This window comes from Semicossyphus pulcher, unplaced genomic scaffold (genome assembly GCF_022749685.1).
Source record: "Semicossyphus pulcher isolate SPU_LCO1_2020_fin unplaced genomic scaffold, fSemPul1.0.p SCAF_18, whole genome shotgun sequence".
NCBI classification, from domain to species: domain Eukaryota; kingdom Metazoa; phylum Chordata; class Actinopteri; order Labriformes; family Labridae; genus Semicossyphus; species Semicossyphus pulcher.
The window spans coordinates 15,429,513-15,441,952 of record NW_027211691.1 but is presented as its reverse complement, the minus strand read 5'-3'; the positions used below and the strand labels follow the sequence as shown (position 1 = coordinate 15,441,952).

Here is a 12,440-nt window from a genome sequence, read left to right as displayed (position 1 = left end):
AGTTTACTTTCCACCACTAAACCGACACAATTCCAGCTTTTGATTGAATTCATTTCAGTCATATTTACACTATGAAGACTACAGATTCAAATAATATTTAATCTCACTGCAATGAAATGCCTAATACTTTGAATAAACTAGAAGAAAGAAATTTTATACATGTACATTTTATTTTCTGAACTTCCTAACTTTTGTTGTAATGTCAAGCTGTTTCCATGAAGCCTGATGTTAAATCTCTATAACTTGAAGGTATTGTAATTATAATGGTAGGGACATGTGCCCCTTCCAAATTCTTAACCCTTGAATGAAACGTCGAAGTACGCTTGCGCACGAAAAACTAGGCCGACTCCGATCTGATATTTTTACAATTCAAACTCCCAGCAGCAACTCCTTCGAAGCGAAAACCCCCGATAAACAATTCGTTTTCTCGGAGGAAAACCCCTTACCTCTGGGAATTCAAAGACCGTGCGTTATGATTGGGAGAGCCCTGTGTGCACGGGGTAAAAGTAGTTCTGAGTTGTTGTCAGATTTTGTCCTGGTGTGATCTGATTTCCAAGCACGTTTCAGATTGAATTTCAGAAGGTGTTGGTTAACATGTCTGCCTTTTGTGTTTGTTTTGCTTTAAAAAGAAAAAATCTACAGCAGCTTAACATTTTAAAATGTCAACATTCCATGACGCAGGCGATCGGAATGTCATGACGTCATTGCTGCTCTTGGAAGGCACATCAAGGGGCACATCAAAGGCATATGAATCATGACGTCATTGTTTAGAATAAGAACGTTTATATTAACTCTGGATTCTCTTATTTGAAGGATTGTCAGAGGAATAACACAGGGAGATAATAACTCATAAATAATTATATATATGTATGTATATATATATATATATATATATATATACATAACATTTTATTGTAGCTAAATTGATTTACTGCTAAATTCTGTCTGTGAACAACTTCATTGTTAATCAAAAATGTCTCGAGAAAATCGTAAAGCTGCCTTCAGGACACGTCGCCATCAGGTGCCAGAGTTGGCAGAGGCACCTGAGGCTCAGAGCATTCAAGAGCAGTTAAGGGCTCTAAAATATACAAGGGCAAAGAGGACCCACCTCTTAATAAAAGTGAAAAATAATCAAGAAAATAAAAAACGGCTTCACTTCCAGAGGACGTACATCTCAGAATTGGAAGCAAGGGTACAGCATATGGCTAACCTTAACGAAGCTCAGTTAGAAGCACATGAGTCACTTAATAAGGCATACCAAGCTGAAATTCAACAGCTTAGGGAAGCATTGTGTGACCTTAAGCACTGTGTTGAGAAGGCTCAGCAAGGCCACAGTGATAAGGACGTGCTATTACAAAGGGCGGCTGAACTGAAAGAAAAAATGCAGGCCAACAATGAAAACCTATTGGTGGAAGTTCATGATCTGCTGGAAAGTAAGACCTCTCTGTACTATCAGAATAGCACCATCAGTGCCGAACTGTCCCAGCTTAAATGTGTGACAGAGGAAATTCAGGCAGAAAAAGAAAATCTGGTTGCAGAAGTTCATGATCTGAGGGATGAGAACAACAGGATGAAGAAGTCCCTCCAATCAAAGGTTGGGGCGCTTGAGTGTGCCTTAGAAGATGTGAGTGCTAAGGAATCCACGCTACAGGAGTTGGTCAACGAGAAGACAGAGATTGAGGAACAAAGGAGGAAAATGGACAGCTGCATAAGAAATCTAGAGGTGGACAAGTTAGCTTTAAGTGAGGAGAAAAAACACATGATTGCTGAGCTTGCACATCTTGAATCTTTAAATACAAGTCTTAAGGAAGCAGTGCATGCACGTGAGTGTCAACTCCGAGAAGCGCAGGAAGTCAACAGGGATAGAAATGAGGTGGAAAAATATCTGAACTATGCCGAATCTTTGATTGAGAAAAAACAGGCAGAGATCGAAAGGTTGAGGCAGGAATCGCATGCTCTTCAGGAAAAGGAAGAATTTCTGGATAAGAACAATGGTCTGGCAAATGAGCTTGCTCGACATGAGTCTCAGACAAAGGGACTAAAAGATGATATTGGACACCTGAAGTTAGTTGTACAAGAACTTCAGTACCAGCTGGAGGACAGCAAGCAAATAATCTCAAACAACAATGAGCTAATGGCAAAGCAGAAGAGCCAAATTGGTGATAAGCAGGAAATGATAGATGAGCTTTACACCCATAATTCAGATTTGAAACAATCAATCCATCATCTTAAAGAACAGCTAGAAACGAGGCAGGAGGAGGAGATATTAGCTGGAATCGACAATTTGCCAGAGGAATCTAGGAGGGCTGAACTTACAGAACAACCTGAGTCACCTCCGAATCAGACAGGTGAGCGCCTCCCGGAGACGACAACCGAGGAGCAGAGAGATGAGAAAGCAACGGTCTCAAATCTTTTGTCTGAGGTGGAAACATTCAGGGAGGAACATGAAAGATACATAAGAAATCTAGAGGAGGAGAAAATAGCTGCACATGAGAGGAATGAACAAGTGACTGCTGATCTGGTACGCGTTGAATCTCAGAGAGAACATCTTAGGCAAGAAGTGCACACCCTTAAGTATCAACTAAGCGTAGCGCAGAAAATCAACAAGGATAGCAATGAGGTGATGCAGAACCTGAAGTTTGCTGAATCTTTGATTGAGAAAAAACAGGCTGAAATCAAAACGTTGAGGCAGGAATTGCATGCTCTTCAGGAAAAGGAAATAATTCTGGATATGAAAAATGAAAGTCTTAAAAATGAGCTTGCTCAACTTGAGTCTCTGACAAAGGGACTAAAAGATGATATTGGACACCTGAAGTTAGTTGTACAAGAACTTCAGTACCAGCTGGAGGACAGCAAGCAAATAATCTCAAACAACAATGAGCTAATGGCAAAGCAGAAGAGCCAAATTGGTGATAAGCAGGAAATTATAGATGAGCTTTACACCCATAATTCAGATTTGAAACAATCAATCCATCATCTTAAAGAACAGCTAGAAACGAGGCAGGAGGAGGAGATATTAGCTGGCATCGACAATTTGTCAGAGGAATCTAGGAGGGCTGAACTTACAGAACAACCTGAGTCACCTCCGAATCAGACAGCTGAGAGCCTCCTGGAGACGACAACCGAGGAGCAGAGAGATGAGAAAGCAACGGTCTCAAATCTTTTGTCTGAGGTGGAAACATTCAGGGAGGAACATGAAAGATACATAAGAAATCTAGAGGAGGAGAAAATAGCTGCACATGAGAGGAATGAACAAGTGACTGCTGATCTGGTACGCGTTGAATCTCAGAGAGAACATCTTAGGCAAGAAGTGCACACCCTTAAGTGTCAACTAAGCGTAGCGCAGAAAATCAACAAGGATAGCAATGAGGTGATGCAGAACCTGAAGTTTGCTGAATCTTTGATTGAGAAAAAACAGGCTGAGATCAAAACGTTGAGGCAGGAATTGCATGCTCTTCAGGAAAAGGAAATAATTCCGGATATGAACAATGAAAGTCTTAAAAATGAGCCTGCTCAACTTGAGTCTCTGACAAAGGGACTAAAAGATGATATTGGGCACCTGAAGTTAGTTGTACAAGAACTTCAGTACCAGCTGGAGGACAGCAAGCAAATAATCTCAAACAACAATGAGCTAATGGCAAAGCAGAAGAGCGAAATTGGTGATAAGCAGGAAATGACAGATGAGCTTTACACCCATAATTCAGATTTGAAACAATCAATCCATCATCTCAAAGAACAGCTAGAAACGAGGCAGGAGGAGGAGATGTTAGCTGGCATCGCTAATTTGCCAGAGGAATCTAGGAGGGCTGAACTTACAGAACAACCTGAGTCACCTCCGAATCAGACAGGTGAGCGCCTCCTGGAGACGACAACCGAGGAGCAGAGAGATGAGAAAGCAACGGTCTCAAATCTTTTGTCTGAGTTTGAAAAACTCAGGGAGGATCATGAAAGATTCACAAGAAATCTAGAGGAGAAAATAGCTGCACAACAGCAGCTGGAGACTCCTGCTGCTGAGATTCAGCCGCAAAGTATGTGGCGTCGCTGTGCTAAAGGTCTCCTGAAAGTAGGTATGTATGCTGGTTTTGTCAGTGCAAGTACACTTATTCCACTGGGTATCCTGTACAGCAATATTACTGTTAGTTCAGATCCTAGCTGCAACCCGTCTGACTGTAGCTCCGGCCTGTTGCCGCCCTTCTGCACCATGGACAACACAGGACGGCCCTTCTAAGTGGGACAAGCTACTTCCTTTATCTATCATATATCTCCATGTCGATTGTGGGTTTTCTCCAGGTGCTCTGGTTTCCTCCAATAGTTAAACAATACTAAAAAAAAAAAACATAGATGACATGTGAGGTATATATCCTGCTGGCTGACTGGACTGACAGGGTGGCATGGCGGGGCAGTGGTTAGCATTGTCACCTCACAGGAAGAAGGCCTTTCTGTGTGGAGTTTGCATGTTCTCCCCATGTCGAGTGTGGGTTTACTCCAGGTGCTCTGGTTTCCTCCCACAGTCCAAAGACATACAGATTAAGTCAAGATGTATTCTTATATAGTGAAGCATTGATTAACAATACATTGTACTTCAAGTTGTTCCTGATTCATTCCTCACTTGTTTTATTATTTATTAATCTTTAACGTTTCACTAGTGAATCTATCGACTATGTGTCTGAAATAAAGTAAAAGTATAAAATTTTATAACGTTTCTCGTTGACAAGTCATTTACCAGCTGTCACCAGGCAGTTTTTCTGAGCTTATGAAAATAAAACCTTTTAGATGCATGAGGTTCTCACAGCACAGCAACACTACAAAGTCAATATGTATGAATTTGAGTATGTATGAAGACCTCTCGACTAATGTATGAGCTGTTTCCCCTTTTTAACAAGGTTCAACAAGGAGGTGTTGCAATTAATTATAACAAATGAATTATAGGGACTACTCAGTAACAACTAGACATGATGTATCAATCAAATTATAACTTTTTAAGGTATCACTACTTCAGGTCAGTATGGTTGATTGACAGATATTCATAGATTTATTATTACCTAAAGATGTATTCTTATATAGTGAAGCATTGATTAACAATACATTGTACTTCAAGTTGTTCCTGATTCATACCTCACTTGTTTCATTATTTATTAATCATTAACGTATCACTCGTGAAAAACGCCCATTGTTCAACCAGTACTCTTTTTTTACTGACTGACACTGACCTTTTTCTTTGTACTATGAGGATGTTTTACCTGCTACAGTCTGGAAGGCACCAGAGATGTCCTGATTTTTCAGTTATTTTTCGTAATGACTCAAGGTCGCCATCTACTGACCATGGACTATTTTATCCTGCACACCCACACTGCATGAACAGAAAGAAGCGTGCATCCATAAGGAGTTATAAATTAGAGTGGCAGCTTAAACAAAACATGATGAAAAGATGATCCAGTCTTTACCATAGGCAGTTATCAGTCAGCATGGCGACTGAACTTTCTTTACACATGCGTACACGTACGTTGTAGACCGTCACCTGAAGTTCATGATGTTCAGGGTGCCAGTAGCTACAGATGGCTGTGCTTCATATTGCCTCTCAGACACATGTGAGGTGTGAGTTTTTGGAAAGGTAACTAAACAAAGATCGCTCACCAAGAAAGAAAAATGAGATTAGATTGAAAGAGGCACTCCGGATAATACAACTGTATCTGTACACATATGATTTATACATAATTGGTTTGCATGGAGGAAACGTGTAACACTATAAGCACATTATACATTTAAATTATTCTACAGGAATGCAACATTAAACAAATGGGACAAGTAATACTGAGATGTGTGCACTTTTAGCAAAGTGAGAATCTTCATTTGGAGAAAGACACTTTCCAATCAGTAAGGTTGCATGTTTAGGGTTTAAATGTAGATATATTTCAACTTTACACAAAATGTGTTCTATAGAAGATCAAGGACAAAAAACATTCATATTTTAAAAATCATTTAATTCAGTCATTTGCATAGATAAAACAACGTACTAATAACAAATGTTCTAAAACTTCTTCTTGTCACTTCACATGAGTGGACAAGGCAAACCAGCCCTCTCGCTCTCTCCGTTTCTGTTGTGGAAGAATACAAGATGTGTTTAGCTGTAAAAGAGTCTGTAACAGTGAAACCTGAGCAATTCCATGTAATCTTGGTTACGTGTGTGCTTACTTCTGCTTTGCCATCCCTTGTTTCTCTTCCCAGACTGTGAGAAGACACTTCAGAGCCAGCGGATCTGAATAATTATAATAATGCATAATGTAAAGCAACTTTTTAGTTAAGTAATTGTAACTGTCAGTCTTGTCCATAGTCTAATAAATCTTTCAAAGAACTTAAAAGATTTCACATTCGTATCAGATATTTTTCACCTCTTCTCATCACACCCTGAGTAATAATTTCAATACATCGTAGTGGCATGCTGTATTCTTTAACCCAAACTATACGTCACCTTAGATGGGTATACATTTGGCATTTAGGAAAAATCCTTCTCATCTGAAAGAGCCACTCACCGTCTACCATCACCGCTAGTTTGTGACAGCAGCTCCTGTGGAGGCCGAAGCATTGGCACCTCCGGACTTCCTCCTTCAGCTGAGAATAATAATACAATGCTTTCATGTTTTTAGAGTAGAAGGCAATTAGACGGACAGAGACATGTCAGACTGAGCCAGCATACCTGTTGAATGTGAACTTATGGCAGAAGGAGGGATGGGGGAACCAGAGGGAGAAACATTTTGTTTCTGTTGCTCAATGAGCTCCAGCAGACGACCCCTCGCTGCTGCACTTTGCCTGTTCAGCTCCAGGAGGCGCTGTTCCACACTGCTTGCACAGAGGGAGTTGGGGGATGTTTCCTAAACAAGACAACAATGAAAAACTCGAGATATGAGGTAACACAATGGTGACTGAACCTATGGCCCACTGATGAAAGCCTTTGCATTTGCATCAGGGTTCCCACTTTCCTCCTCTTTTTGTTAGATGTGATCAGCACTGGTATGTTTTGTTTTTGTTTTCCTTACAAATTTCTTCCAACACCAACATGTTCTGTGTTGCACTTAACTGAATTGTTGCAGTTACAATAGTGACTCCAAACACTGGCTTATACTCCTCATAGAAACGTCAAACTTGGACTGGAGTTGAGGTGGCTGAAACTTCAGCTACTGGCTAGCTGACATTAGAATATGTAATTTTAAGTCAAAGTTAAGTCAAGTTAAGTCAAGGTTACGTTGGTGATCTGAGTGAGGGGCTAAATTACAATTAAAATTTTCCAGGACAATATAGATTATTTCCAGGATATTTGGTCATTTTCATCAATTTCCAGGTGTTTCCAAGAGGAAACCTAGTCTCTGAATTTCCAGGTTTTCCAGGACGAGTGGGAACCCTGAGTATATAGTATTATTATGGACTGGATGTCTGTGGCGACTTTCATGAGAAAAATCCCAGGTGGCGCCCAGTTAGTGACACGTTTTCCATCAGCCAGCAGTGGTTGGTCTGCCAGAGAGGGTAGGCGGAGCTAAGCAGCTGCTTTTCCGGTCTCTGCAAGTGTTGCGAGTAAACAGTAATCTACTATGGCTGAACAAACAAAGAAAAGATCGATGGCTAACTTAAAAAATAAGTGAAAATCCAAAGAAAAACAAACAAACTCGGCGCTCGGATGAAGGCAAACAGTCTAAAAATGGAAAGTGACCGCCAGCGAGAGAGTTACAACCGTAGACGTTCCACACGCAACACTGTCTGGATATCTGGGAAGTGTGCTCCTGCAATTACTGTTAATCGCCATAGGTGACGCCAAAGAGAATGATACTGAGATCTTCGAGATTACCACTTTAAGAGGATTGCTTTCAAGCAACATGTATATTTTCTTCTACTTTTCTTCTAGAAAAAGAGGACTTTAATACTTAGGTGCTTCAAAGAAATATGACACGTAATGGCTAATTTTATTAACAAAGACTAAAAAATTATGAATATACAAAATAAAATAGGATGCATGAATGTGTCTTCTGAGCTCATGAGGGAAGGTTACCTGAGTAATTAGCTGCTCTCCTTCAGCCTGGACATGCTGGCTCCTTCTCCTTGTACAGCTGGAAAGTGACATCCTCCTCTGTCCAACACCTGTGGGTGTGACTTTTCCTGAGCTGCCAGAGCTTAAACTTCTCTGCCCGTTGCTGCTGTCAGGGGATCCTCCGACCCCTGACCCAAGGCTCTTAACCTGGCTAAGCTGGGCCTTTATCAGGTCGTTCTGTTTACTCAGCAGAGCGATCTCAGCGGGCATTGCCCCTGGAAGGAGCCGTGAGATGGGAGTGTCAGAGGTGAGTAATAATGAGGAAGTCGAGGGAAGGCTGGAGAAGCTGGAGGCTGAGCTTTGGGACTGGACCTCCTCACAGGAACGCAGAATATTTACAGGAGGAATCTCCTGATGCAGCCGGACTGGATGAGTCACTGAAGAAGAGGGGGGTGGGGGCAAAATTATGGGCTGACTAAAGGTAAGAGGGCATATGGCTTAAATCAGATAACTAAAAAGGAAAAGGCTGTTACCAGGAGTTTGTTGCCAGTTGTTTCTCTGTCGAGGGGGGGAGAGCAACACAGCAGGAGGAGATAGAGAAGGTTGTAATTGTTCAGGATGTTGCTCAGCAACTGATGCAGACTGAAGTGCTGTTTAGGACATTTAAGAACAAATTAAGGACTGTTGCTCGGCAAATATTGCTGCACAGACACAATCACACAGAAATATAGTATGGACCTGCAGCTTTGACATTATTGGGTGGGTTAATGCGAGCCTCCAGTAGTCCAAGTTCCCCCATCACCAACACCACTGTGTCCAGCTTTTGCTCCAGCTCTGCTGTCCGCTGCTGCAAACCAGCCTGATAGGAACCAAACAGAAGCAGATTATTAGCACAGGTGGAATTTGGACAATGAAGCAGTGTCAGATGTGGTAAGTTTTGTTTCACCTGCAGGGTTGCGGCCTCTTCTCTCAGAGTCATCGTCTCAGCAGTGAGAGCATCAATTAGCCCACGCTGCTCTATCAGCTCCTCCTCTAGTCTTCTCCTCTCACAAGCTTCTTTCTGCGCCTCCTCCTCCCTCTAAAAGGTTTGGTTCAACAGAAGTTATGACATTAAGGATGCACCAGCAGTTAATGTGTCCGTGCATGTAGTCTGTATGCATATATATCTGTGTATACGTGTTTAATAAAGACTTATTAGATCAATTACAGCACCTGTTTGAAGAGGTTCACCAAACGTCCAAGACTGGAGATCAAGGCCACAGAGAATCCTGTGAGACCTTTTGTTCTGCTCTGTTTGTGACTCTGTGCTGAAGCTGCTTCAAGGCTGGGACTCACAGTATCCAAGTCTGCCTCCACCTGACCCAACATGGCCTCCAGCAGACCCAGACTGGACTGGTTCCCACTGAGAGAGGCAAAAGAGTGGCCGTCTAGCTCAAAACTCTGAGAAACACACTTCCTGGCCCTGCTGGTACGACTTCTGTTCACACCTAAAACAAATAAATATGGACAAACACATACAAAAAAATGATCTCCTCTGTTTATCGCAGTGTTTAACAGCTCATATGATAAAATGTTTACATATCATATGACATATAAAGAAATTCATGATATTACCCGACTGGTTGAGAGGCTGCTCAGGGTTCAGAACCTGAGAAACCAGAACTGAGGGTTCCTCCTTGTCTTCCTCTGACTGGCTTTGTCTGGACCGAACACGCTGAACGGCTACTGTGGCATTGAGAGCTGAAACACGAGGTATATCTGTAATTGTGACGACTACATGAAACATGTTGTCCTTCTTCTCCTCTTTTGGTAGAGCTAATATTTTTTATCCTACCTCTTTCATCTGGTGGTCTGGCTGATGTGCAGGGGGTCACAGGAACATCTTCTCTGTCTGCCTGGTCAGAGTTGGGATGATGGGCTTTCTGGTGCTGTATTGCTCTACCCCGAGACTGTGCCTTCATTTTTCGTACATTGGCCCTACAAAAAAAAATAGTGCAAGTAATGTAGTGGATCTGAAACGTGTCATAAATTAAAATTTCGAACAAGAGGACAAGAGTCACTCTCTTCTTTAAAAATTATGTTGATGAGTGCTGGTTTGCAGGCATGATTACCGTCTGATGGCACGATAGTCTGAACTGCCAGAAGGACAGATATCTTCATCACTGTAGTCTTCCTCTGAAGCTTTTACTTCATTAAGAGCCTGAGAGAACCGTTTTACAAATGCAAACATGTTAATGCAAACTAACGCCTAATGCATAAGAAATAGGATCTAAAAAGACACACACTTACAGTAGTTTTGTTTTTCAACAAAAATATTTGAGACCTATCGATGAAGGCTGGCAAAACACACACACACACACACACACCTGTTGATCCATCATAGACTGGCTAAGCAGTGACAGCTGAGTTGGAGGATCTGGTCTCCGGAGCACAGGCAGTGCTGAGTCAGAGTCACAGTTCGGTGCCATCGTCACACTGGGGTGCCCTGCAGAAACACATTAACACACTTTGTGCAACCAAAACAGCACAAAGAATCTCAGAAAGAAAAAAACAAGCCAACCCAGGATTCCTAAAGAATATCCTTAATTACTAGTATGCTAAAACACTCACTTTTTTCCCATATCATACAGTTAGCAGTGCATTTATGCAATGTTATATTTCTCCTTAATGGTGACAGAGTCAACAGAAGCTTTCTACCTGTCTGCCTGCGTGGAGCATCTCCAAACAAATCTTTTACAACAGCCATAGCTCTGTCAGAGCGATCCAGCACATCCTGCAACAGCAGCTGGTCAGAGAACACCTACAGGAGTAAAACACACCACCACCAACAGGTGCAGATTCCTTTACATTCTAAATACTTCAGACAAAACTACACCACATTAGCTGTATTCTATCACCCTTGGCTACCTGTTTGTTCAGTTCTACAATTTGTGTTGTAATAATGTAAAACTTTTAAAATAAATTATAAAAACAAAACAAATAAGCAGACAATTAAAAAACTGGGGAAACTTCACACACACACCTCCCTGATGATGCTGAGGTTGGCATGGTCTAGAAGTGCAGGGCTGCCTGGGTGTCTGAGATGGCGCTTTAGGGCTTTCTCTCTTAGCTCCCACTGAGCCGCAGCCTTGTTGTTGGACTTGTGAATCTCATGCCTATGGCTCTGAAGCACAAATTAACACTCAGACAAGCAGACATGGGCTGGAAATGTCGGTTTGATAGTTACAGAACAACCAGCTTAGCTTGTATTCAAGTGTCACCCTTCTGCATAGTGTGAAATATCTTACCAGCTCTGCAGGTGTCAGCTTGTGCACAGACAGGTCACTGACAGTGCTCTGAAACCAGCAAGACAGGTCATTTCTTATTGTCTCATATGTTTTTTTGAGGGAAAATCTTCACAGCATACAAAAGTGAAGTGGTTACTTCGTTAAAAGTCTACTTGAAGACTACACAAGTGGTTTAAAAACGTATCCTAAACAAGTACAAGTACAACAACATGACAAGGCTACAGATTTTTAACCTTGTAGTGTACCTTTATGGTCTATTTTCAAGAAGTGGAGCAGTTAGTACTCACCACCCACTCTCTTTTAGCTGCTGCTGCCTTCTTAGGGCGAACAGGCCGTTTTCCTTTGGTCTGCTGTTGTGAACGTCCCACTCTAACAAATGACATCTGTTCAAAAAAGTTGTTTTGTAAGATGTAGTTAGCATATGTACGCACGTAACTTTCCATTAGTCACACATGTTAACGCAGCGTAAATACTAGCCGTTTGCTTTAGGCTCCGCTCGCGCAGCTTTGCCTAACCGTAGCTAACATGGACTTTCTTACAAAGCGAGCCAAATGTTAAAATAACACTCACATTTCCGGCTCACAAACCACCCTTACGTGTGTCAGAGTGTTTCGGGTTATATAGAACTTTGCCACCACACCTTACCGTGTGTCGAACGTGAATTACATCAAAATAGCTCTTCAGGTTGCTCTGTGACAGTTTTCCAAAAGTCGCGCGCGACTTCCTTTGCTGTTGCCACGGACGCCACTTCACAGTGCAGCATGATGGGAAATGAAGTACAGGCGAGCAAGAGGCTCAGCAGTAAAAAATATAATGCTATCTTTACAAGTATTGATTTTACAGCCCTTCTCGTACCGTTAATATTATATCATACAGTCGTATTTATTTATGTACAACATTATCTAATTTGAAAACGGGGTCTCAAAATGTTTTATCCATAAATGTAAGTGTATTGAGACACAACGTGGTTTTTATGAGAGAACTAGCACTGTACTGCAAATCACTGAAGTATATGAAAAAGACAAATGCAAAAACAAAAAACAACTACTGAACATTATTGATGCCTTTAAGTTATTAGAAGAGATCCCTTAGCTATCTTATTTGTTTATTTTGGTTTATTTCATTTCTTTGTCTTT

The 12,440-nt window shown here is 41.5% G+C and overlaps 1 protein-coding gene across 1 annotated transcript; it reads right to left on the bottom strand.

Moving 5' to 3' along the window:
- Positions 1 to 6,010: 6,010 nt before the first annotated feature.
- spice1 (spindle and centriole associated protein 1) lies at positions 6,011 to 12,003 on the bottom strand. Its single transcript, XM_069667290.1, has 18 exons — positions 11,950 to 12,003; positions 11,592 to 11,687; positions 11,305 to 11,352; positions 11,040 to 11,180; positions 10,715 to 10,817; positions 10,384 to 10,502; positions 10,129 to 10,217; positions 9,852 to 9,994; positions 9,632 to 9,757; positions 9,230 to 9,504; positions 8,964 to 9,095; positions 8,756 to 8,876; positions 8,551 to 8,667; positions 8,039 to 8,454; positions 6,695 to 6,869; positions 6,531 to 6,609; positions 6,193 to 6,256; positions 6,011 to 6,095 (listed from the first exon to the last, which is right to left on the bottom strand). Exons 2-18 carry the CDS (start codon positions 11,685 to 11,687, stop codon positions 6,045 to 6,047), a joined length of 2,295 nt encoding a protein of 764 aa, XP_069523391.1. The 5' UTR covers positions 11,950 to 12,003; the 3' UTR covers positions 6,011 to 6,044.
- Positions 12,004 to 12,440: the final 437 nt, after the last annotated feature.

Excerpts from the sequence above, each read along its gene's own strand:
- spice1 (XM_069667290.1), bottom strand. The coding sequence starts at position 11,687 with ATGTCATTTGTTAGAGTGGGACGTTCACAACAGCAGACCAAAGGAAAA. Across the intron at positions 10,218-10,383 it reads AGTCTATGATGGATCAACAG|GCTCTTAATGAAGTAAAAGC; the intron begins GTGTGTGTGTGT and ends CGGTTCTCTCAG. Across the intron at positions 6,870-8,038 it reads GAGAGCAGCTAATTACTCAG|GAAACATCCCCCAACTCCCT; the intron begins GTAACCTTCCCT and ends TGTCTTGTTTAG.